Genomic DNA, 26,077 nt, shown 5'->3' with positions numbered 1-26,077 from the left:
ACAGCATACACACAGATGTATATACACAAACACACACACACACATACAAACAATGAGAAAGAGACTATCCTCTCAGGATCATTAGGTCTGTCATGCTGTCTAATTCTGATACACCTACAAAACTAGAACACCACTATTGCGATACATCACCATCGTCATCTAAGGGTGTTTATGTCCCCATTTACAGTGCGGAGCAGTGTGTGTACAGTGTTGTACATAATTATAAATAAGCTTAAATATTAATGATGGCGCATCACAAGCAGCTGTTTTTTCCCTCTAATTCACTGTTCTTTTTTTTTGTAGTGCAACTTTTTGAAAACGGTGACAGAATTCTGAGCACCTGGGGTGATGAAGAAGAAAACAAGTTGTCATATAAAAGGAAAAAAAATATACATATACAACTTTCAAAAGCACGAGAAGCTGTCACACTTGGCAGATCAAGACATCCAGAGAAAAATGGGGTGTTTGAGAGCCACTTGGGGACAAACACGTGAAGCTATGCTTTTGTGCGACATGTTTGGGACGTGGGGCAGTTATGGTGTTTATGAGGGCATATTTTAGAATTCATTTAAAGAAGAAAAGGGGAATTAAGTCTCCGTGCTTAATGCTGAAAAGCCATTTGTAAGCCATTTTTTGAAAGGAAGGCCTAAAAAAAATTTTTAAAGTTTAGTAATTCCAAGCATCATTACAACATTGTATGATGCTTTGCATGGTTTGAAGATATTTTGCGTTTAACACATCGCAGGCACTTGTTTACTCTTGAGCCCTCTCCCTCTCTCATCCTCTCTGACTGTCCATCTGTGCTGGTTATTCTCCTTATTTTCTGTCTTAGATGGACATGATGACATGCATAGCTATATACACTGACCCGGTGACCGCAAAGCCTATAAATATGCTTAACTAAAACAGTGGAATTGGTCACAGCTTGGCAATAATGGCTATTACATGGTGAGAGGAGGATCTCATTTGTGTGGGGAAGTAGAACATAATGCAGATGTGCTCTTGTCACTTTCAGCACTCATTAAGGCCATGGAGCTTTGGATTGTCTTTGAAGGAATCCTTTTAAAAGACACTCCAATTAAGGTACGTGTCCTGCGGGCGTCTGAGGAGAGGGAGAAGTCATACAGTACGCCAGTCCTTTCACTTCACCGTCAATCGTGGCACAACTTAACACATGACTTACAATCTCGTGTCACTTCCAAGCAATGATAATGAAATTGGAGGATGGAGGGAATAAAAGACAGCCCAGCTTAAAAGGAACAAGGGAATCTCACACAGAAAATGTCATCTTCACTGTTGTGTAACTTCAATCTCATTGTCTTGTCTTTGGAGGAATTTAGATAGCTGGGAGAGAAGCTTCCTATTGCAGCCCCTCCAGTACATTGCATCGCTGGAGGAGCTGAACTTGTGTGTTTCCTCACAAATGAACTGCACTTAGAGAAATGTCAGATTTAAGCTGTGGCTAATACTGCGCATCCATCAGTTAATGAATCTGGCTAATTAATCCAGTCTAGCAGCATTGTCAGTGGCTCAGTTCTTTCTGCAATGTAAAAATCTCCTGTATCTGAAGCCAACGCAAAGGGAAAAAGGAAGTTTATTGTTAAGTTCCACATCGCAATGTTGCCTTTGCAAGAACCCAGGGACATTTTTTACTCACAGGGAGATAGCTACTTTTAAATTGAGAGGACAGTGGATCTTATATGGGTGAAAGTATACAGTGAAGCTATGCTTCCTAGTTGCTCTAGGGGTGGGCAGTAGTTGAGGGTCAGAGAGAGCACTGCACAGCTAGCCTGCTTGCCCTCCCCATCAGTACCTCATGAAATATCTAGACTTTGCTCCATATTTTAATGGAGTGAGGCAGAGGGATGTGCAGGGCAGGAAGCTGTGTGAGTGTGTGTGATAGGGAAGGGGCGTCCCCTGGAGAGTTTCGAGGAGAATGGTGGTCTATGCATCTCAGTGCTTATTTTTTGTCTGTGAAAGAAGGAGGAAGGAGAGAAATGGAAGGAGAGAGAGAGAGAGAGGGAAAGCAAGAGAGAGATAATTCTCCTTTGGAATCTGGATTCTGGGGCACACAGGCCCAGGAGTCAGTCAATCTGGCTGGTCTGAGGGGGGTGGCTGGGCGGGGGGTCCTGTGAGGGCTGATTAGACGGATGCTCTCCCATCATCCATCTCGACAGGCTGGCGAAAATTGGCTAGCCCCTCGCAGGGTCGAGTTCACGGGGGGAGGCGGTGGGGGAGGATGTGGAGCAGTGCACTGGATACCTGTCACAGCCTTTGGTCTGTTTCAGGATCTCAGCAGCAAATTAATAAAATATCGTTCCTGCTTCCCTTTACCTGCCGTGGCAGCTCTCCCTCTTACCGCTACTTCTCCCAGCTTGCACTGGCCCTTTGACCCCTCCGACTACTGTGAGAGATGAGGAGCCCAGGCAGCCGGTGAGTGGGCCAGAGTGTCAGGGAGAAATAGGGAGAAACTCCAAACTCAAGATCTGGCAAAGAGAGAGAGAGCTTCCACTCCACTCGCTGCAGGAAGACAGCTCCACTTCAGACAGACTGACAAACGACTGCCCTGTGTCAGTGAGACATTTTGAAGTGTGATGCATGGGAAATGGCAACTGCACAAAAAAAACAACAACTAAAAACAAGACTCCAACCTACAATATTTGTTGAAGTCTTTAACTAAAGATTGTGAAAAAGGCAAATTTAACATTACTGTGTCCAGGACCTACAACCCCCCCCCCCGGTAGAAACGGTAATGTATGTGTACTTGTATCTATATGTACTGCATATATGTGGAAGAGCATGAGCATGCTCTCACATGGGACTGCCTTTGGAGCGTGGCACAGGTTGAGCATAATAATCATCTTATCCCCCAAGCTCATTCCTGCTCTCCTTTCATAACCCCCTGTTTCACAACAAAGTGCCATAGGTCTTTCATGTTCTACTCTTGTCTCCTCACACAGAGTGTAAAACAATATAATCATGCATGAAACAACACCTCCGGGAGGTAGAGATCACTTCAATCCAAAAAATGTCAAACAAAAAAAAGTAGGAAAACATCCCCAGGTTATTTGAGATTGTTTACAGGTACCTGCAACAACCCTTGCTATAGAGAGAACACTCGTACCAATGAAGGATGAAAATGTGATAAAGAGGAGGCCTTGGCATGAATGAAAAGTCTCCACATTGGCAGTTTGGCAGAGAGCAAGGCTTGTTAAATAACCTTCTCTGTGGTGGAGTTGCATATTGGTGGATCAGGACTTGTTTTATTCATGGTTGCGGTGCTCAAATGACCAGCAGATAATGATCAAATTCACCTTCCTCCTGGCAGACACACGCCTCTGTGTTTACAACCTGAATCTCAATATGAAAATCGTTGCCGATCAATGGGCAGCCAAGCCCTGGATGCTTCCTCTGGCTACCTGCTAATAAATAGTGCTGCTAATCCACATTTCAGGTAGGTGCATTAGAAGGATGTGGTTGGGAGCTGCCAGCTTCTCTTTGTGCTTTAGGGTGAATTAAGAATCATTCCAGTGATTGAAGTGCACACGTTACTAATATTTTAATGATTTAGTTTCAAAAGCTAATAGAAAGAAATCTGGATATGAGAAGTGCACTGTGAGTATGGTGGAGAATCCCCCTAACAAAACAGAATTGCTTGAAAACACCACCACAGTGAAATAATATAATAAGGTCTGTTTCATTTTTTCAGGTTCTCCAAGGACCAGAGAAAAAGATTGCTAGAAAATGGATTATCTCTCTAACATTGCGAGTTCATAAGTCCAACTAGTAACTTTGTTGAAGGGCAGATATGGTTTCCCAGAGGACAAAGCTCATATTTAGCCATGAGGCCTCCTGTGTGATTAGAAGGGGAGATGCAAGCATATTGATTCAACTGTGTTTTTGCCTCTGCACTGTATGTAATTACCTCTTCAAAAACGAACATTGCACTAATCCTCTAATTCCAGATATTTTAGTGCTCTGCTGGTCTAATAAGCAAATCAAATCATATCTGCACATCACAAATGAGTTTTGGAAACGGCCTGAAATAATTCCTTCTGTGCCACAGACGGGATGGAGGGGATAGCCGGAGTGTGGCGAGCGGTGTTGAGTGTTTGTTAAGCTGTCATGTGTGATTAGCTACTGCACTTTCTGCTGGTGGCCGTGTGCTCCACCAGCCGCGGGCTCACCTGTAACTCGGTCTGGAAGAAGAACTTCTGCGGGCACTGCGAGCAGTCGTAGATCTTATCCTCTTGGCCGTGGGCAGAGAAGATGTGCTGCTGGAGCTTATTGGCCTGGACAAACACTGCTCACAAACATGGAAGAAAAAGAAGGAAAGGAACAATTAAACAGGGGGGAGACATTTGTAAATGTCAGAGTATTGTTAATGCTGTATTTTCAAAATTAGTCACTGTAAGGCGCATGATGCACCTCTGTGCTTCCCATTGCTGACCCTGCTACATGATACTGGGGCCTTGTTGCTTGCACTAAGGGAACAAAGCATCATAAATGCATGTGTCTAAACAAAATGTAAAGGCAGATGTGTCGAATGGCGAGAAAAGTTACCTAATTACAAACAAATGGATGCGCTATCAACAACGGGCAAAAAACATTTTTATGAGATATATAATTGAAAAAATGGAGATGTTAACAGCAAAACTTGAGTGGTCACGGCACTAGAGCCGAGGAATGCATAATGTTTGGGGAATAATGATGCTCTTTATTTAGCACTTCTGTGGGGACAACAAGCCAGGAAATAAACAACCACCAAAAACTGGCATGGCTTCAAGTGCAAAACATGGCCTCCATTAGTCTACATTGCTAATTATATTGACAATATAAATATTCATGGTGTTACACTTCCTATTTATGCAGACTCAGATTATATTCACCATGATATAAACACACAACTCACTGGCACTTAAAACATACCATACTGTACATTTGTGCTTTAATTAAGACATAGTCCACACTGAAAAAAAAAAAAAAAAAAACCTAAGGACTTAACTGCGTGTGTCTTGAGTGTATGTGTGTTGCACGTGTGGGCGTGTGTCTCTGCATTCTCCGAGGAGCACTTCAAACATCCCGTTTGTTATCCCAGACCCTTGTGCTTTAAGGATGGCTGTCTAATCTCAAAGGTCTGGATGCTCTGGAAAAGTTAGCATGTGGGGGCTTCATTTGAATTCCTTACAGCTCAAAATAACTTTTCTTCTAATGCATGCACCGCGGGGCCACAAGGAGAGGGAGGGGGGGGGGGGGGGGGGGGGAAGCACAGCCACAAAAGGTGAGGTGTCTGTTGGAGATGGCTTTGGGGTCGCTGCAGCCCACTGGTAGGGCCTGTGCAACATTAACGTGTCCCAATTTGAGCTCACCTGGGAGAGCAGTTATTAATTATTGAGCTGTGCACACTTGAGACACACTCAGCTTCATTGAATGTCACACTCCTGACCTGGGAAATAAAAGTTTAGATCCAAAGCAGACACACTACGGTGACGCTTTCAGACTGCTAATGCTTGGGTGGCAGCTGTCTCTGGAACATGGCAGCATGTTGACCAGAAAGGAACAAACCTCCACTAATGAACAAACAACAACTCTATGGTCCATTTCTGAAACTAATGACCACAGCAATATGAAGACAAACATAATTGCAGAGAGATGGCCAGTTTTACAGTCGCTTACAAAACATTTCAGCTCAAGGTTAAGGGCCCCCAGCTATCATGCATATTTGTTGCTCTGTTATGCTCCAAAAAAATGATGACAATTTTCTATGTAGGGAACACATGCTCTAAAAAAAATGCACTGATAAACAATGGCTTTTTCCTTTAGCTGTCTTTTGTCTGCATATACTGTACAGAAGCAGGTCACAGCAGCTGCAGGAAGCCTTCATTATGTCTTTGGCTAGAGGAGGAAAAAGTCAATACTGCAAAAATAAAAATGGATTCGAGACTTAGGGGGCCTTCAAATACTGTAGAATTTGGCTAAACACAACAAGATGTCAAGTTAGCCGTTGCTGTGTTTACATGTGTATGAGGTCCAGTTTCAGTAATAGACACATTTAATCATCTATACGCGATCAGTTTAAAGCTCTGCATTCGTTTATATGCTAGTGTCCATTACCAGCTGCTTTAAAGTGGGAAAGAGCCCCAATAAATACTGACTAGATGTATGGGATAAATGAGAGCTCCGCAACGTTTGGGCTAATTTAATAGTGCAATTTTTGAAATCTTTAAAGGCACGGGTTATATTTATGGTTATTAAAGATGACTGCAAATCTCAGGCATTGCTAAGATACTGTGGCTAGTGGTAAGCATTAAGTAAGTAAGAGTTTCAATTCAGAAACTTTCTAGGTGATATTGACAATTTGCATGCAACATGTAATGAATGGATAAGCTAAAACTGGCAATGAGGAGACACCGAGTTTGCATTTGGCAGCATGAGTCTAATACGAAAAATTCTACGGCTGTAGCCATTCGCAGGAGGAACACAGGCATGTCTTTCTTTAGGGTTAAAATGAGGACATAGAGAAACGGGGAAGAAATAATCCAAAACCACATCCAAACAGGATCAGTAGCTGGCCATTGTGACATTCCCTGCTGAGAATGAGAGAGAATCGGGGAGAGAGAGAGAGAGAGAGAGAGAGAGAACTTTGTGGAGTTTGTTGGCCGTGGAGCCAGAGCAGAGCAGCGCTGAACAGAGTGCTGAGCCGGGTTGGGCGTCAGGGGTGTCAGGGCTGAGGGGGCTGAGGGGCCAAGGTCTCCTCGCTGTGGGGGATATTAAGCCCTCTGATTAGATCTCAGGGGCCGCCCATGGCAGACGTCTCCTTTACTACAGGCCCCAGCTCATCTTTATTTTGGCAGGGTGGTGCTCTCTGCAGGCTGCACTGCACCAATACTAAGCTGTTTGTGCAGGGAGGAAAAAAAAGTTTATTCTTTTTCCTCCTTTCTCCTTTTCATTTATTTATTCGTCTAGCCTACATGTGCTTGTTTCTGCTTAATCCAAGATTTCACAATGCAGAGCCTGATCCAAGTGTTCTGAGGCAACACAAACAAGTTGACAGCGTACTATTATTCACAGTTATAAGATGATGGCTACTAATCTTGAGGTAAAGCTAAGCCCATGTTAGGTTTTTGGTGGATGTAATACGTCATAATTCTAACATCATGCACCAGCAGCACATTGGCAGCAACTAAACAAAAAACTAATTAAACTACTGTACTTGTCAAACTCTTGTGGATTTGAAAGCAGTGCATCCTGTAGTTTTTCAAGTTTGTGCTTCATACTGTGACATAAGTAAAAGAAATGTGTGTACACACACACACACACACACACACACGACTTTCATCAGGAACACTTTCTTCTGTTTTGTTTGTCTTAAGCACATATTCCCAATCACAATTTCCACACCAGCCCTCACTACTGCTCCTAAGGGTGCAGGCAGACACTTCTAGCTGCAGGCTCCCCCACTTCTGAAACCTGTCAAATCTGTCCTGGGAGAGTCAGCCTCTCTCTCATCATCCAGGGGCTTATGGACCTCTCTCCATTTACCCTCCCTCCCCATACACAGTTCTCTTTTCCTCCTCCTCTTCCCCCTCTTTCATCTCACATCCAAACTTGCCAGTTGCAACCTTCTCAGCTTCCTCCAAGTTTTGTCTCCTTTTCTCCTCTATTTTGTCTCCACTCATCTACCGTCTATAAACTTACTTTTCCACATATCTTCCTCCAGTCTGTTTTGTGGTGTGATTTGTCCTTTTTCATTTCCCTTCGGGTTGGATTTAGGAGAATCACATATGTCAAAGAATGAGAATCCCTCACTTCATCCCCAGAGATCTACTGTAGGTCACAGTGGTCCTAGACGGTATGTTTGTTTTCTGCTAATGTGTTACACTGTGAGGGAAAGTGTGGATTTGTATCCTAGATGCTGGATGTGATTAGCTTCATGCAAATTTAAGCTTTAAAAATGATTATGTTGATGATATTAATGAAATGATGACCTCTTACTTGTGCTTTTAAACACTCTTAAAGTTCGAGTTCTTAAACACAACTGTGAAACTATTAATGATCCTCATTGAAAAACAAACAAATTACTGTGTCATTTTTCTGTGGTGGGTGGGTGCTGTTGGAAAACAGTATTAGGCCTCCTGTATATTAACATATTTTCTAGGAGTGAAAATGAAGGACTTTGTATTGAATATTTGAAATTTCCCGCGTCACCATTTCTACTTAAATAGCTTAAATTCATCTTCCATCACTGTATGTAAAAGTCTATAACTGTGCAATCAAATGTGAACTCAAACACATAATGAAAAATAAATATAGTTACCAAAGTATATATATACTGTGAGCTTATTTTAGTGTGTTAACTATTTAATTCCTCTACATTATGCCAGACTCATCTTGAGGAAATATATTCAAGGACAGCTGTCAGCCAATCTCTCAATTCCTCCTTTTCCTCTGAGTGCTCTGACTTCAGTCTGCCTGTCCCCTGCATCCCCAACAGAGGGAGGCCTTTCAGTCCATTCTAGCCTCCCTTCCGCACTACCACAGGCCTTCTCCCATCTGTCTGTCTGCTTTGCGACCACTGTCCTGAGGGTGCACTCTGTCTTTCCCTCCTCCTCGCTCCCTCCCAGCATCCCTCTCTCTCATGCGCCGTGATCGATATGGACGCGGAGGGAGAGGGGGGACCTGTCTGTCAAAGCTGGCGGTGGAAAATGAAGGCTCAGATGAAGGAGGCATGCTCTGTATATTAAATGCCCAGACCCCTGTGGGGGGGGGGGGGGTTGCTTGGGTTGGGGATATATCAATAGGCTTCTGCTTAAAGAGAGATAAGGCCAAAACAGCAATGAGAGAAGTAGAGTGGAGTAGAGGGAGGGGAGGGGTGAGAAAGAGAGATCAGGGAAATGAATGTGAAGCTGAGCAGTGAGGTGGATGAAGAGGTAAAAATATGAAAAAAAAAAAAAAGAACTTTGAGCAAAATGCAAAACGCAAGCTAATGATGTTAACTGATGTAACAAGTGGAAGAGAGACAAATGAGTTCTTTTGGGTGATGGGTGGCAAAGGAGGGTAAGATAAGTGCAAGAGAGGGAAATGAGCTGAGGACCCAAAAAGTGTGAGGAAGAGTAAAGAGCTGAGAAGGGAGAAAGAGTGAAGAGCTGAAGTTAACGACTTTGCAGATTTCATTATAGAGATAGTTAACCCTGTTGACACTGAAGGAGGGCGCTATCCTCTCAGGAGGAGTCCGGTCCTTCCACCTCCACGCACAGAGACAGATGAGATCATTACAGCTATCAGCACCACTGCCATCCACAATTAGCACATCTCCTTTTCTTTCCCCACTCTTCCATCCCCCATCTCCCCTCGGCTCACACTGTCTTCCCCCTGCTCTCTTTCTTCTCCCCCCTTTCACATCATGACACTTCTTTGGCCTTGATTTGAAGGCAATCTGACTAAATAAAAAGTCACATGCAGCAAAATGCTCTCAGCTTTAGCGACCTGCTTGCCTGACCTTTCCCAACTCATTTAGAACCCATCTGCCTTTTCAAACTGAAGAAAGACGCTTAGAAAATGCAAAGCTTAGCATGTCGAGAATGTAAATGCCCTCGGAAACTAACATTCTCTCAAATCCGTGATGTCACGGGATTACAAAAACACCACAATACCCACCTGTAAAGCAGACAGGACACTTGAAGGTTCCACCCATTCCCTCAAAGCTGTGCTCAATCAGGTGGCATTGAAGCTTTGCAGGCGAGTCGAATGACTGACTACAGAGCTTGCATTCATGGTTCAATCCTTCCTCTGTAGAGAAGAGACAAGACAAAGACACAGAAAATCATAAGAGGGAAAATAAGCATATTAAGCATAGCAGAGGTCTCACTCTGTCCTGTTTCTTTGTTTTTTTACGTTTTAACTTTATTCTTTCACATGAAATTTAAATTTAACTAATTTGCTGCAAAGACTCCTGCCTGGGATTTTCATGACTCAGACAGGAAATAATACAAGGTGTGATCTGCTCCCATCAAGTACAAATTGGATGATCAGCCAGGGTCCTAATCGCTCAGATGAGCCTTGCAATTTGAACATGGTGAGTGTCATCTTTTTGATTAGCTTACATGCAAAAGAAAATTATTTTTAGAATATTCAAATTAAAACAGAGATGAAGGAAGTCTTATGAATGAATGAATGGAAAAAATTGTGCTTTGCTAAAAATGAATCAAAAACCAAGAATAGCCATATAGTCTCATTTCAAACAGTGAAGAGGGTTATTAATATTATTGCGAGGACAAACCGTTATTGTGAAAATAGTTTTTTAGCTCGTTTTATTTTATGTCACCAAATCATATCATAGCTTCTTTGGTGTATATACACTGACTGTCGAGGCTGTCAAAACAACTCTCCTTTACAACAAACCCACATGTCAACATTTTTAATACAGTGATGTGACAGTTATTTCAAGAGCACGACAGATTCCCAGTTTATCTTCTTGGCATTACAATTCCCCACACATCTATCTTGACATTAAACTACCTCACCCGTGGCTGGAGATATCTTAAATAAATGTCGTTCAAACTGTGAACCTGCGCACTCATTTGCAGCACAACGATCCGCTGACTCAGAATTCCAGTGGACTGCCCATCTCGAGTGTGTCAATAAACGGCCTATACACTACCATGGCCCAGAGACTAGTGCTCTATCAAACTCTTAACTTGCCAAGTCTCACATAAGGTGGGGCGTATACACTGGGGATTCATCTAGAATTTAACCCCAGGTCTCAACAGCCCAGCGCCCAACACATCCAAATGCACACATAACCACGTAAACGCATAATCCACCAATCCAGCTGTTCCATTTTGTCTCATTTGGAATTAGTTCTTGTTAAACCTGATATGACAGAAGCCATTTAGCAAATTTAAATCTCTCAATAACATAAACATTTTATGATCTTTCTGTATCAATAATGTGAAAAAAAACAACTTGTAATTCCCTTTGTAAATTATTATTGCAAAAAAAACTTGCCATATGCATGATAGATGTCATGACAGAATAAATAGTAGGGTAGTATCTCTCTTTCTGCACCTATAGATTGATGCCGGTTAACAGTGATGTCTGGAACCCAATGACCCCTGATATTTTAGGAAGAGAAGCAAATGGAAACATCTCCTGCAGTGCCAAACGTAACAGTGGGAGTGTATACATATTCAACTTCTTACTTTAACATATGACCACATGTTCCTTTACAAGCCTTTCTCAATATCATAAACATATGGCATAGTATATCACAAAAGGTGGTTTCTACGGCATAAAAAAACAAACCATAAATTGTGCATCAGCACAAGTGCACAGATTATGTTCTCCCATGACTGTCTGGTAAAGGCTGATCAAACACCTCATAGCAGTTTAAAAAGGAAAAGCTGATGGTGTATTCTGGAGTGATGCATTCAGCAGATGAGATTTTCTGTAGCCTACATGTGCATCTGAGTGTAGCAGCAGCCATCAGAGGAAGAAGCGGGAGGAGGGTGGCACGAGCACATCCACACAACGGTGGAAAAGGATCACTGCCCTCTTTGATCACCATTTAGTTTGCTTATCTGTGTGAGGGTGTACACTAAGGTCAAGCTTGCTGCAAGGTTCACAAATCTGTTTTTCTGCCATATGTGCAGCCCATGTTTGACCCTGGTGCACAATGCTGTCCCTTTGGAGACCTGGCCTGCTTCATTATGCAGATAACTCTGCACCTGCCTGACTGACCTTGTGCGTGTGCATGCGTGTGTTTGTACCTGTGAGCAGGTGCGTCAACAGTAAGCGGCAAATAAGTGGCAGATAAAAGTACTTACTTCAAATCTAAAGTAAAGGGCTGGTGTTCTTCTGTACTGACTATGATTCCTGTTTAATCCTGTGAATAGACTAAATTCAATGATGTGTTAGTCTGTTTCTCAAGAAGACAAAAACCTTTAACAAGAAGGCACAAACATATAGTTTCAGTTGTTTTTTAGGCTAAAACAGCCGTGCACTGTAATTTAACCACCCATATTTAAACTGGTGAGAATTGCAAAATTGTTGGGAACAATTTTTTCGTGGAACAATTTTGGCGCATTAGCAGAACGTACAGTATGTGGAACTAAGTCCAAATTAACTGTCCATGCATGTTGCATTGAAGGAGCATGTCATCCAGTAAGACAGCGTGGTTTACATTAGTGTGGACAACAATGAAGGTCTGTGAAACTTAGGAATAAGCCACAGTACATTAGGTTATGGTTACCACTGACAAGACTTGTTAGTGGGTCAGTGCTGGTGTCTTTTAATGGGGTCTGTGGTTGATTTGAAACAGAGATGAATACAAATCATTTTTGAGTGTAAGTTCCTTTTAAAAATAGTTTCCCCATGTCCTTCATGAATTTACGTATTCTGTGTGTATGATCTGTCTATTCAGTCCTAAACTAAATGCATAATATGTCAAATCTGGATAAATATAGGTGGACTTAAAGAGAAACGAGTAGTAGAGGTATGGCTGCAAATCTATCATGACTAAACTGTGCTCTGTTAGTCTTTTTAATGCAGCTTGTGTAGGGCTGGGTTTGTATTCAGCAGTGTAACAGGGGTTGAATCAGACTGGCAGTCTGTCTCTTGGTGAGAGCCAAGGGAGGAAGTCAGCTTACTCGCCCCTATAGCTGCCTCACTGCGCTGAGGTCACTTCCTGTTGCTCCCACAGCCCTTCTCCAGGGCTGCCCAATCAGCATGGCTCTGTGTGAGCCCCCACCCCTCTCTTATGCACTGAGCAGACTCTGGATATAGTTACAGGGCCACAGGGGACTGTCAGCTCTCTCTTTCTCTCTCTATTCTCATCTCGCTCTCCCTCCTCCCACTCCCTGTTTCTGAGTCTCTCGAGTCCTCTCCGATGCCACCACCCTGTCCCTCTGCACTCCTAAGAAAATCCTTTAGATGAGAACTGCTCCTGTGCCTGCTCCCTCTAAGCATCCCTGACACCAGCAAAGTAAGCCCATCTGCATATCCACAGGGCCTTGCGTTCCTGTGGCTCATGGTTTATGTATTTCACAGCTCCTTAAAACACAAACGCGTAATATCTCTCCCATGTGGAGGAGGACAGGAGAGGAAGAACGGTGGGGGGGGGGGACTACTCTCAAAAAGAATGGTCTTTATTTCTCCATGCTGTTTACTTTTTCAACCAGGCTGAAGTTCATGTGCTGTTGAAGGTTGCTTGGGACGCTGGGGCTTGCAAGGTTTGGCTTGCATAGGCGAAGTCCTTATGTAACGACAACACAGCTACAGCATATTGCATTCAGTAAGAATAGGGCAGCCATCAGCAGCCATCGACTGACAGCGAGCGACAGTGAAACACTAAAAACCAAAGTAACTAAAGATACTCAAGCTTCCCGATAATAGTGTGTAGTTAAGTATAACGCAGGGCATTGCTTAATTAAAAACTCTGCCTTAGCTTGTTCCACCACCCCACGACACCACTGCCCCATACGCTATTTAAACAGGCGCAGAGGAGAGGAGCAGTTGGAATTGCAGGGGAGTTCATGATCACTTTTAGCATTTGGCTTTGGAAGAGAAAAATCTGATACTTAGATTTACCCTCCTCTCTGGGGCATTGTGAATGGTTCTCTGAAGCTCCCTCTTAGTGGGACCCGTGCTGCTTGTGTCACCAAAGCAGCACACTCTAACAAATGATATTAAGGACATCAATCAAGCCACTTCTTTGCTGAAAGTAATGAGTAAACAAGTGGGAGAACAAATTGAGAATATTTGGTAGGCAAGGATGGGTTGTTTTGAAAAAGCCAAAGACCGAACCAGCACAGTAATCAAAGCTGGTCCACACAAACTAGCAGGTCAATGCAATCCAGTCGCTCTAAAATGCCAACCACTGCTGGATGAATTTCACCTTTAGCGATAGTTTGCTTTCTGTTTTAGCGCCGGAATTGTACTATTTAGCCTGATGTTGGAGTTGCATCTTAATAAACCAGGAAGATTTGGTTTTCAGCGGACTCACTGCTGTATATACAACCCACCGCGGGATTGTGGATGGTAGCAGACAGCTTCAGGCCTGTAAACAGTAGGTGGGTTTACTTCTCTCTTGTCTCTGCGGGAACTATCCATTAACAGATAATGGGGGGAAAATCAGAGTGATTAAGGCCCAGGGAATTATGGGTGAATACAAATTGACTCCACCTCTGTGTGGTGCGCTCTCTTGAGGTAGAAGCACTGCTCATAAGGAACAAACTCATTTCAGAAGCACTACAAGGCCCATTAAGGCCTGGAGAATGCAGGGGATGGGGGGTAGGAAGGTGGTAGGTGGGAGCGCAAAGGGATGGACTCCCCCTGGACCAAAGCTGATTGGAGAACTGGTGCCTGGGGGGAACATTACTGATATCTATTTCCTGCCTCCACAGTTTGAGAAGGACAGAGTGAATCAAGTGCAAAATGTCGAAATTAAAGTACAAGATTTAATCATGGCACCTTAAAATTCACCCCATTCTATCATAGAGTTAATGTATTACATGAACAGGGATGGAAATGTGGTCGAGCACTAGCTAATAAAATCAGAGAGATTGGAAAACTACCACAGCATGAGAAGGAGTAGCTTTACTCCAGCCTGCTTGTAGGGAGGAGGGCATGCATGAGACATATTCTGTCTTTGCAAGAATGAAGAGCAAAATGCAAGGTACCGAAGCTCCTGTGTCAGGGCCTTAACTTCCATGCATGCCCGATGCTGTATTACAACCTTCAGAGGGAGAAGGAGGGGTGAGACTGTTGGCTGCGGCATGTCAGTAACAGTGACGCCCTCGCACAGCAAGAGCAAAGGATTCTGGGGGAACATGTCTCTGGGAGAATGTCAGCTCTGATGCATGGCAGCTCGTTGGAGGCGCTAATCAGAGCAGGTCTAGGCTCCTGCTAGGATCAGCCACTCTGAGCCTACATTAACCGCCTCACAGCTCCCCTGGCTACCGGGCCAGAGGTAGAAACACCAAACTGACAGGTTTTTGTGTTGAGATAAACATGCGTAACGCTTGAATGGGTGTTACAAAAGGTTTACCCGACTAGAACACCTTTTGGAGTTCACAAAACAGGAGGGACAAAAACATAAGGACAATTCCTCTTCTCCCTAACATAAATGCACTGAGAAGACATTTCCACTTGGGTTATTTGCCAAGAGCCCCTGTGCATGTGTTTAGTGATATTCAGGCATTTGACTGTGCAGCAAAAAACACAGAAACTAAAGCAAGTGGTGATCACTTTAACATAATATTAAAGACACATAAGGAAGCGTTTTACTTTGCATTATTATGTTAAACCAAAAAAAAAAAAAAAGTTAAAAAAAAAATCTTCTTTGTGAAAAACATAAAATCTACGCTTATAGAATTTCTTAATAAGAGCCCGGTATTTATGAAGAACCCACTGCATGTGCAAGCTTTTTTTTTTCAGCTGGGGTATGGTATGAAGGACGAACATCAAAGAGGTAATTTGACGGAAAACCTGTATGTAAATTTTACCCTTCACCATACTATAGCCTATTATATCTCTATCAAAAATATATATATTTAGCTTAGATGCTGACATTTCTGCAAGTGTATCTCTTCTAAATCAATGACGCAGATGCAGTGTGACTTAAATCCTGTAGTCTAACGCCAAGATAAAGACACATAACCCTAGCCCTAAGTAAAACAAAGCCATCCTATAATTGTAAAATGTTGTGCAAATATGTATTTTACATCAAAACTGGTGTGGTGCTAGAGCACTACAGAATGCTATGAAGAATATAATCTCCTGTTTTGTGTTTTGCCTAGACCATTTTACCTGCTATTCTTACAACTGAAACCCACAATGGCTAAAACTTGGTCAAATGAACACTGTGTAGGTCACAGAGGCAGAGGAAAAGAAAAAAAAGTGAAGGGAGAAATCCACAACAGTAAAGGCAAAAGCCGAATACTTGTTAACGAATGATGTGTAGGCGCTGCAGCTGCAGGCAGGTACGGCGGTCCGTTGGGGACAAACAGTGCAGGCTGTTGAGATGGATTGCATGAGAGTGCTGGACCCCCTGCAGCGACACAAACACCATTCTGCACTGAAATGCTCTAATTTACTCTATACATGCCTATTCTAAACTGCTGGGCATTTTCTTGTTAGAAGGAAATAAAGGTCAAGTGACTACGCCCTGACTTTCTAAGACTCTTGTGCACAATGAAAGTTGCAATGCAAAGTGAGAAAAAAATAAAAAAATAAAAAAAAATACACAAGCAAGCAAAGCAACTGTTAAATAGGCAAAGAAAAAATTTAAAGCAAACAAAAGGAACATAAAAAATTAGGTGGGAACTAACCAGAATCCCTTTCAGGTCCGAAAGAGTGAGTGGCCTGGATGTAAAAAGTTAATTACGGGCACATGCCCGGCTTTTCTTTGGCTAGTCTCACTGTGGCATTGTCAGCCTTAGGTATGTGGCTCTATGGGTTCTGTGATCCACACAAAGGAGCGAGGAAAGAGAGCGTTGCAGAGAGGCCCCTTGGCTGGGCTCACGGCATGGAACACTGTACAATTAGCCAGCCCCTACGTTCTGCCGGCTTATAATTATCAGTGCTCACCTTAATTGACTCCCTTAGCCTGCTGCAGAGGGACCCCCCCCCACACTCCCTTTCTCCCCTGCTCAACGCAGGCCACCGAGCGCCATGCCGGGCTCTCCAAAGTCATTTAAAAAACCGCTCATATTTTCGACACAAAAAAAGGGGGAACATTTGGCGAGAGAGAATTCATCATCAGGTGTCTAGAGGTTTTCCTTAATAGAAAAGCTGAGTCCCACTGAGTGCGCTCCGTGTAGCGGCCAGCCACGCATGCTCAGGACCAGCAAGCCGCCGTTCACAGCGGGCCACAAGACATTAGCATAATTTTATATAACACAGGCACCCGCACTGGAAATTTAATACATCTCAGCAAATACGAGACAGGCGTTTTGCATAATTTTTTTCCTCGTTCTTCAACTAGCTTCATCTCTTCCTTCCATCGCTCTGTCCTCACTCCGCGTCTCGCTGCTGTCTTCGTCCTGCCTCCCTCTCTCCTGCTGCCACTTTCCTTTGCCCCCGCCCCTCACAACCACCCCTCTCTCCTCGCCCCATGGTGCTGCTCTCACTAGGAGAGGGGAAGTTCATTACCTCAGCTAAATCAGAATTAGTCCCTTCATTTTGACGGGGCGAACTTCATTAGAAAGGCCCTTCCTTAATCCAGCAGGGAGAACTGATGAATCTACATGGGGGCAATAATTTGCTTCAGACAGCACATTCAGCCACTTCCTCCACACTATTTCCCCCTTCCTTTTCTCCGTCTATCTGGCTTTATGCACTTATGGTTACATTTTTATTAGATCCACAGCAAAAGACTTGAGAAAGGAAAACACCTGCATATAATTAACTAATGGCAAAAGAGAGGGTGTAAAGAATGAGTTATGCTTTTTGGAATGTCCCGTCTCCCCAACAGGCTTCAGGGCCTCCGGAGCAGTCAAGGCTGGCTTGGCCGACGCTCAAACACAGCCTGAGTGAGCATGGTCAACAGCAGGCTGGGTCTGAGGTAACTATTCAAGATTATTTTACAATGATTATACTCTGGTGTTTTAGGAAACACAAATTGTTCCTGTGAATGTGGTTACGGCAGGTAGAATGAAAAAACACACATATGGATAAACTGTTACTGTGAAAGTGAGAACATAGCATCCTTTGTTTAGTTTTCCTTTTTCCAAAACCTACAAAATACAGAGTCTCTAAAGAGACAAAGCTTCAGTAGTTGTCCAGCTCTTTAGAACAAACTACAGAATGGAGAGATGTGAATCAGGACAGACAGCCCCTGACTGCCATACCACAGCGCCTGGTGTCAAACAGATGTGCTGCTTGGCAGCTAGGCTCCCCAGAAAACATGGAGCCTACGCATTCCAGGGTGGTGTTGAGTTGTGCTGCCCTCCCCTCTCTCACCACTCCACCGTCCCCCAACAGTCCCAACTCCCCCACACTGTTTCCCTGCAGTTTCCCTCCCTCATCACCTCCACACAGGGGTCTCCTGACTGGTAATCTCGTTCCTCGAATGTAAAATCTCCAACAGAGATGCCCTGTGCTTTTACCCCCTACCTCTGTGGCTGATGGGTAAATTGGAATGGCGCACCCTGCTGGTGCCAAGAGCTCTGAACAGACAGCGGTACACACATGCTGTGACACCCCACGCGCACTCTGTCTAATATAGTGGACATGCACACTTCTCTGTGAGCTGCAAAATCCATGCACTTACACACAAATGCACACACAGATGATACGCGTGAGAACATACTCGCAACAGCTTCGCATGAATCCCATACACATCTTCCTAAACATACGCGCATATGGATACAAGGTAAGTGTTCCATGCATGATCTGTTCACCCTCATCTGCACAAAGACTGAATATATAATAAACCAACAGACACCAGGAAGTGAGTCGAATTATTTTAAAACTTAAGAGTGCATCATCTGGAATGGCTCAGCTTGGGTCCTTCAACACAATCTGCACCTGATATCAGTCTCCATCATTCCTATTGTGTATACGATGTAGAACAGAAAACACACAACAGCAAAACAATTTGAACTGCAGTAAAGGAGCATGTATGTAGGTCCTCAATGTGTATAGTAAGCGCTGCCAGCTTCATGTTTTTTAATAAGCACATTGTAATTGTATTGTAATAACGACTCAGATCAGAGACGATCTTTTTTGGGTTTTTTTGGTTTTTTTTGTGTCAAGGAGTAGCAGAGTAACATTTCCCAGAGGGCTGGGTTAGCTGTCCGTGGCTTCCCCTCTATCTATCTGTCTGTTTTTCTCCTCGGTCAATGTTCCGAAGCATGTGTGAATGGTTGGGTCCACCCTGAAATCGCAGGGACATCGTGAAATAGTCAACGGGACTTGAAGGGGCTAAAGATCACTGCGGAAGAAGCCACAGAGGCCTTCCTGTCAAAGGCAGTGCTTTCAGGGGGCCAGGGGTGAGAGGAAACTAGAGGGAGAGAGCCAGAGACATGACATACATTTCATTACACTTAAACCAACTGTGGGTTCAACTCAGAGCCCTGGATTTCCAATGGGGTCTCAAAGGATGGAGTAAATGGAGGTATAAGAGAATGGTTTTTACAAAGAACACAATGGGTAGGTGGACAAAGGCAGGCAGCTGGACTAATTGCTTGGGGGCTTGTAGGAATATTTTTGTAAGTACTTCTATTTAAAGCTCAATTTAGTGGCGTATGTCACTCTGGTGAACATTAAATATCTAATGTATGAAAATCTCCAAACTCCAACTGCAATTAGAAGGAATATAAATACGATTCATATTTCAAAACATTTAAATGAATGGTGCAAATATCTATTTTTTCTACAACAACAGATTCTATCTCACAATTTTATTATACCAATTTGTTATTTATGTCAAAACGAATACAGTACACAAAGAATGCCCTATCTTTCCCCATCCTCTATGTTCGCTCCCATGAAGGCTGTTTAATTTGTGTCTATAAACACAAGCCTAGATGGGCCTGACACAAGAGAGGAGAAAACAGTACTTATACCAGACATACCCAGAGTGGTCTTTCAGCGAGAGCTCTCCTGGCCTTGTAGAGAGACTACTTGTCCATTAAGACTGTCAGAGGATGCTCTCAGAAATGGGAGGCCATATCTCTGGAGAGGTCTGCAGGGAGCATGCTCAGATGGAGGCTGGGGTTAAAGGAGAGGGAGCTGGATGGGTGTAGTGTAGTGGCCATTTATGCACGAGGTTAAGAAAATCTGGAGCTGGACTGTGCAGCACAGTGGTGAGGATTTGGTAATGTAAAGACAAACTACCCATCATCACTGCAATACTATGGAAAATATAATTTCCAGTCTAACCTACTTTACAAAGAAATGTCTATTTAAAAGTCCTGGGAGGATTATTAAAAGGGCTATAGAATTACAAAACACTATTATTATTGCACGCTTGGGGGGAGCCCTCGCTCATTAAGCCTCTAAGATGTCGTGGGTTTTGATTATTCTATCAGCTTCATTCTCTTATTATAGTGACAAACTCCTGCTATTTTGTTGCCAATCTTTTTCCAGCTGTCATGACTGTTGAAAGATCACAAAAACCTTCAAACACACTTGTGATATGTCTTCAAATTCACCAGACAGTGCACGATTCCCCTATTGAATTTGCAGGATTAACGCGAAGAAGAAACAACTCATATTTCTTAACTGGTTGCTGCGCTGACATCAGAGTGTATGAGAATCTAGCATAGTGGTATTGTCCAGGGGAGGGAACCCTCACTCTAACCGTCAGCGCTTCACCAAGTGGGACAGAGATGATTAAAACACACCATGGCTGTGACTGACAGACTCCCCACCACTTCTAGAAGATGACATGTCTCCAAGTCACACAGAAAAGCAACTCCTCTAATTTTAACTCTGACTGCAACACCGACCCCCTCTGTCAAAACCCACAAAAAACAACCATGCTGAGATTCTTAACCACAATAAAAGTGATAACAACTAAACAGAGAAATAAGTTTAAAAACAACAATTGGGAGGGAGGAGACAAAAGGGCTGAGAAGGCGCCATTTCCCTCTGGTGCACACAAACAGCAGGAACCTGTGAGCTTGTGACAACACCTTCAAACATTTCTGTTACTTTCACAGAAATATCTGATGCTGATGCTCCAATGTGATGCTTCCGCAGCAGTCTCGTCCCAGCGCACATTCAACTTGGCAAGCTTTTGGTTACCAAAAGGAAAAAAACACCCTCCTAACTGACTGTGTTTGACATTTGTCATGACAGGAATACAGTGAGAGGCGAAAAGAAAAGAGGAGTGAGAAGTGGGAGGGGAAGAGGAAAATGGAGGAGTGGCAGTGGGTGATCAATGTGTGAAATTGTATGTGTGAAAAAAATAATTCAGCATTCTCTGGGTTTACTGCAATTCTCCTTTTTTAAGGAGGACAGAGGGGGGTTTCCTGTTATTGTCACGTTGCTCAGGGTCGCGTACTAAATGATTCACAGAAAACGGAATCTTTTACATTGGCGTCAGCAATTCAGCCAGGCGCCCTTGTGGGGGAATTCTTTTTGTGTTTTTATTGAAGTCTGCACTGAGCGCGCCCAAAAGCTCTGACAGGGGGCCCCCGAGGGCGCTTGTCTTCACCTCCGAATCATAAGATGGAGAGACGAAGCTCCCTCTGTGCTCTCAATTATACCCCTCAAAACCCCCTCTCGCACAGAGACTTGCAACCACGCCCTCCCCACCTAAAAAATAAAACAGAGACAGAGGAGAGAAGCCTTCAGTAATGCAGTCCCAGTGGAGGGCTCCACGATCACTCTGTGCTGTTGAAACAGCTGACAGGCTCGACGCAACGGGTCAATTCCCAGCAGTCTGTCAGAGTTGGTGCTACAGCATGACGGTTAGTACTTCTACTCCAGGGATGTGCCCCTTTTGTCTGCTCCTACACGCCCCTCACATGACAAGCCACTTCTCTGACCCATGGAAGCTTGGTGGCTTTGCCCCAATTACTGCTACGAGTAGGTGGAACTCTTTACCTTTACTGTTCTCCCCCCCCGTGAGTGGCGGACACATCTGAGCCTCCTGGCACATTCAGAGGAGGTTGGGGGACTCCCAAAAAGGGCAGAGGGAGGTGTGGGTGTTGCAAGAGGGTTGGGGTAATTTGATCAGAGGGCACAGCTGCATAAACATGGGTATCAAGGAATTTCTGTCTGCTTGATGGAATTGACTTTGCATGAATGGGCCCTTTTCCCCCTGAAATGGGCCATTTTCCACATGTCTCAATGAATATGACAACCTCTCCAGCAATATGAGTGCAGTAGTGGAACTGCAACAACAGCTCAGGGTAGCCGGAGTCTTTTCTCGAGCTCTGAAAATTCTCCCTCTCTGGCTGCCTTAGCTAAAGCCCTCATCCAAGTCCTGCTGCCTGACCTGTCAAAAAGAGCCCCATCCTAACTAAAATACCCAAACAAAATAAACCAACAACCGCTGGCTGGGTCAGAGGGCAGCTGCTCTGGGTGCCTGGACTCTGGCGGGCCCTCTGATTGGTGGAAAGGGCAGTGAGTAAAAGGGAATCTTTTCAAAGTGAAATCTCCAGCTGATGGCTTAGAGCTCCACACCCCACAGTTTGTTTCTCTTGCTGCTGTCAGGAGTTTTGCCCGAGCCATTTGGAAGGATTAGAAAAAGTGGGGGAAGAAAAAACTCAACGGGCAGATCGTGTGCGCTATACGGTCTGAGTGATGGCTCCAGGACCCCTTGGAGAGTGATAAACCTTTGACCTTGACAGCCTCCTGTGGTGACCCCTGACCTCTGGCTTTGTGCCACAGACTCAGTGAGACAGGTGCAGGCAGCAGAGTGACCACAACTTCCCTGTCCAAGCCAAAATCTCCCACATCTGACCTATGTGTGCTGATGGTCTGGACCTAAACTACATAAAGAAAAAAAAAATACCCACAGGTACAAGATGTTGTGATGTTGTGCACTAGTTAGTGTTTGAAAAGAAAAGCATGCAAATATTTGAAGCAAAATATAGTTGTGCTGCATTTACGAAAACATATATCAATAAATTATTATATGAAGTTTAAACATAATAGATAAAAGGGAAATGGAAGAGACAGGGGGAGACTCAGGGAGTTGCACAGATGCTCTAAATGGAAGCTGAGAGTGACCAGTCAGTTTACAAATGGATTAAGTTCCATTTCAAAAACACTTAGTTCCCCAATGTTATGAAGAAAATACAAGTGTTTTTTTTTTTTTTTTAAGTAGGAGGTGTAGAGTAAAGGCACAGTAACTTCTCTCGCGGCCTCTATGCGCTCCGTGGCGGGCATTAGCTCCAAGGTCGCGCCAGTCCGCGCCAGTCTTTCTGCAGATCCATTTCCTCTCCCTAGGCACTTTGCTCATGTTGTTGGCCCAGTGATTCAGTGCCTTGCATTAAGAGCAATTCACCTGCCTCCGGCGTCCCAGCGGCACAGGTCCCCTGGGGAAACCAGGTGGAGCATAAAAAAGTTCCACATATGGTAAAGTCAAGCTGCTCGGAGGCTGCCGAGTGTCTGCTGTGGGGATAGAGGCTCCTAAAAGGCCCAGCTGGTACTTGGAAAAGGGCTTCTGCATTACTACACCTCAGTGTCTTTTTGGGCTCCCCTTTGGAAAGTGTTGGCCGACGCACATGACCAGCCATTTTAGATTTCTCCCTCTACCCCTCCTCATCCCTCGCTCCCTCCCGCCTTCCAACTGGTTCTGTATCCAATTGAACATTTGGTCCTCCACTGCTGGTTAATCAAATTCCTCCATCTGGCCTCCCTATCCCTGTGGAACACAAAAGGTGCAGCCTGAGCCCAGGTCCAAGTGCATATTGGGAGGGAGGAGGGGGATGGAGACAGGGACTGCCTACCTAACTTACATAGCCCAGTCAACTAGATCAAGTAGAGAGCACGAGGCCAGGCCTGATCGTTTTGGGCAAACAGGAACAGCTTGGGACTAAGTATCAGAGCCCTGCTGTTCATATAGAACTCAGGGACAGCAGTGGGTTCATATGACAGTAGGAGGGTTTTATGAGCTAATACCTCCACATACACTGTAGAATACAGAATAGAGTGATGCCTAAGCACTACTGGCTACAGCAGAAGGGATGCATGTCCCCGACACGTTGATGTTATTCAGTCTCCATGGCAGCAGAGGGCACTGTTATTTGATGGAAAAAACCCCAAAACAAATAAAAAAACTACACACACATATTATATATAATTATGTGCATGCGTGTGTTTTGCGCAAAAAGACATTTAAAACTAAAAATTAACTTGTTGTCTTCCTACACTGCTTCTTTTAGTTCAAAGTAGCAGTGTGTCAGTAACTAAGCAGCCTCTAAGCCTGTACTCTGATCAAAAAGAGCTATCTTAAGATATCACACAAAGGCAGCACTGATCTTTTAATCCCCCAGAGAGACTGTGTAGCCTTCACAAAAAATCTCCTTAACTACATATTTATTAGAAGAGACCTTTGAAAAAGCAGTCCTGCCGCACAAAGTTAAACAGGTTTTAAAGTGCAGTCACTTCCACAAAATGCTTCCCTTACAACTATGACATATCCAGCTGATCACGTCTTCTCTTTGCTCTTATTCAGCAGGAGAACCATAGGCCAGGTGAAGACAGGGACGTAAATGGAGTCACAGATACGGAAACACATGGTATCTCAAGTGTTAGCTATACCCGTCCATGTCTATTGTATGATTTCTATTCATGTCCAACCGTCTTTCCCCCTGCCAGGTGGCAAAACATGTGTCAATAATTAAACTGCTTTTACATAACAGGATACAGGAACACAATGCAATTTGCTGCCTATATTTCATTGGGCCTTTATGAAAGCACATGAGAGAGTGTAATTAATCAAACCACTGGAATATGTGAACGGCAATTTCCACTTAATGGCACTTACAGGGATTGGGTCCCTTAAGCACCACGTTCTGTCTACCAAACGAGCGGGATTCATTTTCATCTTCATAGTTCAGACAATAAAATCTGGTGCGGATGTTAAACAATACCCATTTGACATCAGGATGTCTGAAAACAACAGCAGTTGGAATCTGTGAGGCCTAGTCTCTCCCATTTATACATACTCTTTCATCTGGACTGCTCAGCTGATACACTCATGTGTATGATTCTCATGCTTAGACTTCAGAAATTAATATTCTTTTTAATGATCTTGCTTTGACCTCAAACCTGAGAGTATGTTCTGTGTTCACTTAACCACAGGAGGCTAACCGCCTTCCACCCAGGGACAGGAAGAGGATCATTCGCTGCTTTTAGTGGCTTTCTGTGAGAAGATGGTCCCAGTCTAAATGGCACCCATGTCCCTAAAAGTGTTTCTCTCTCCCCCACCTCTCCCTTTCTCTCCCTCTCCAAAGACTTGTCTAAGTGCAGCATCTTGTTTCAGTAATTCAGCCAAGGCAGAGACAGTGGAGAGAGGAAAGTAATCGATTTCTCTCTCATTTGGTTCCTCCTAGACTTGCTGTAAGGCCTCTTAGGGGAGTTCTGGACTATTGGACAGGACAATGTTATGGGAAAGAGTGTCATTGCGTTTAAGGTCATTGTTACACCAAGGTTTCATTTTGAGTGTATTTTTATTGGTGTATGGAACAAAGTAGACAAACAATGCTGCTGCCATTTCCAGGATGGCAGAAATAAAGATATGCCCTCCCTGTTGATAACGGCATTGCCATTCTGAATGATAGAGAGGAATATCACACCGCAACATGATCCGCTGTAGAGACATACTCTGAAAACTGCTACTAAGTACTAAGCTTTTAGTAAGCTCCATAGGTAAACCTTGTGTCTATAAAAAGATACCATTACTCAATTATTTAGAGGCAATTCCTTTAGTGTATGATTACTATTTCTGCTTCATATCATCTTTCCAAAAGAAGGAAAAAAGCAAAAAAAAAAAAAAAAAGAGAGAGAGAGAGTGGAAACAGAAAGAGCCAAATGACGTTGAAGGTTGTGAGTGGAATAATATGCCTTCTTGCTGAAAATTTGAAGACATCCACCAATTTTAGATATTGTACCTATTTCTCTGTGTATTGAACATTGTGGACTTTACATCATGCATTTTACAAACATGGCTGCTTGTAAAATGTGTTTTTTAGCATTGTGTTTCATGTAGCAAATATAAAAACAACTGCCTTTTAAAATATTATACAGTGAAACTGTTATTTGTAATTATAACGTAAATACTCTGCAGAGTTATGGACAGTCGTTCCCGCTGTCTCTTGACACGTGGAAGTACTGTGCATGTAAGGCAAAACCCTAGACTTTAAAGGGAAGCAGAAAAAATTCAGCCTGTCTTTCCCCTCAAGATTTAGCATTATTGGATAGTGCCAGTGAAGTCTTCCCTCAAGCCTTTCAGCCTCTCAACTTGGCCTCATCAACAGGTTTGTGGTTAGTTCTGTTGTCTGCATTTGGGCCCTTTTATGGTTTATAATCATTCATTCTGTGTTTCAACTCCACATCAGCCTGCTAAATTCTTAATAACAGTGAGTAACTCTCAGGTTGGGCTTCCATTCATTTA

At 43.6% G+C, this 26,077-nt stretch overlaps 1 protein-coding gene across 6 annotated transcripts in view; it reads right to left on the bottom strand.

Annotated features, from left to right (window-relative positions):
- The window catches only part of znf521 (zinc finger protein 521), an 88,995-nt gene that overhangs the window by 7,700 nt on the left and 55,218 nt on the right, over positions 1-26,077 (bottom strand). For all 6 annotated transcript variants that reach the window (XM_067475549.1, XM_067475550.1, XM_067475551.1 and 3 more), the window contains 2 exons: positions 9,658-9,789; positions 4,188-4,303 (listed from right to left, as the gene is read on the bottom strand). In XM_067475549.1, the coding sequence (XP_067331650.1) occupies positions 4,188-4,303; positions 9,658-9,789 (248 nt within the window). The remainder of the gene's footprint in view (positions 1-4,187; positions 4,304-9,657; positions 9,790-26,077) is intronic.

This window comes from Channa argus, chromosome 14 (genome assembly GCF_033026475.1).
Source record: "Channa argus isolate prfri chromosome 14, Channa argus male v1.0, whole genome shotgun sequence".
Lineage (NCBI taxonomy): Eukaryota > Metazoa > Chordata > Actinopteri > Anabantiformes > Channidae > Channa > Channa argus.
This window is presented reverse-complemented; position numbering and strand designations above follow the sequence as displayed.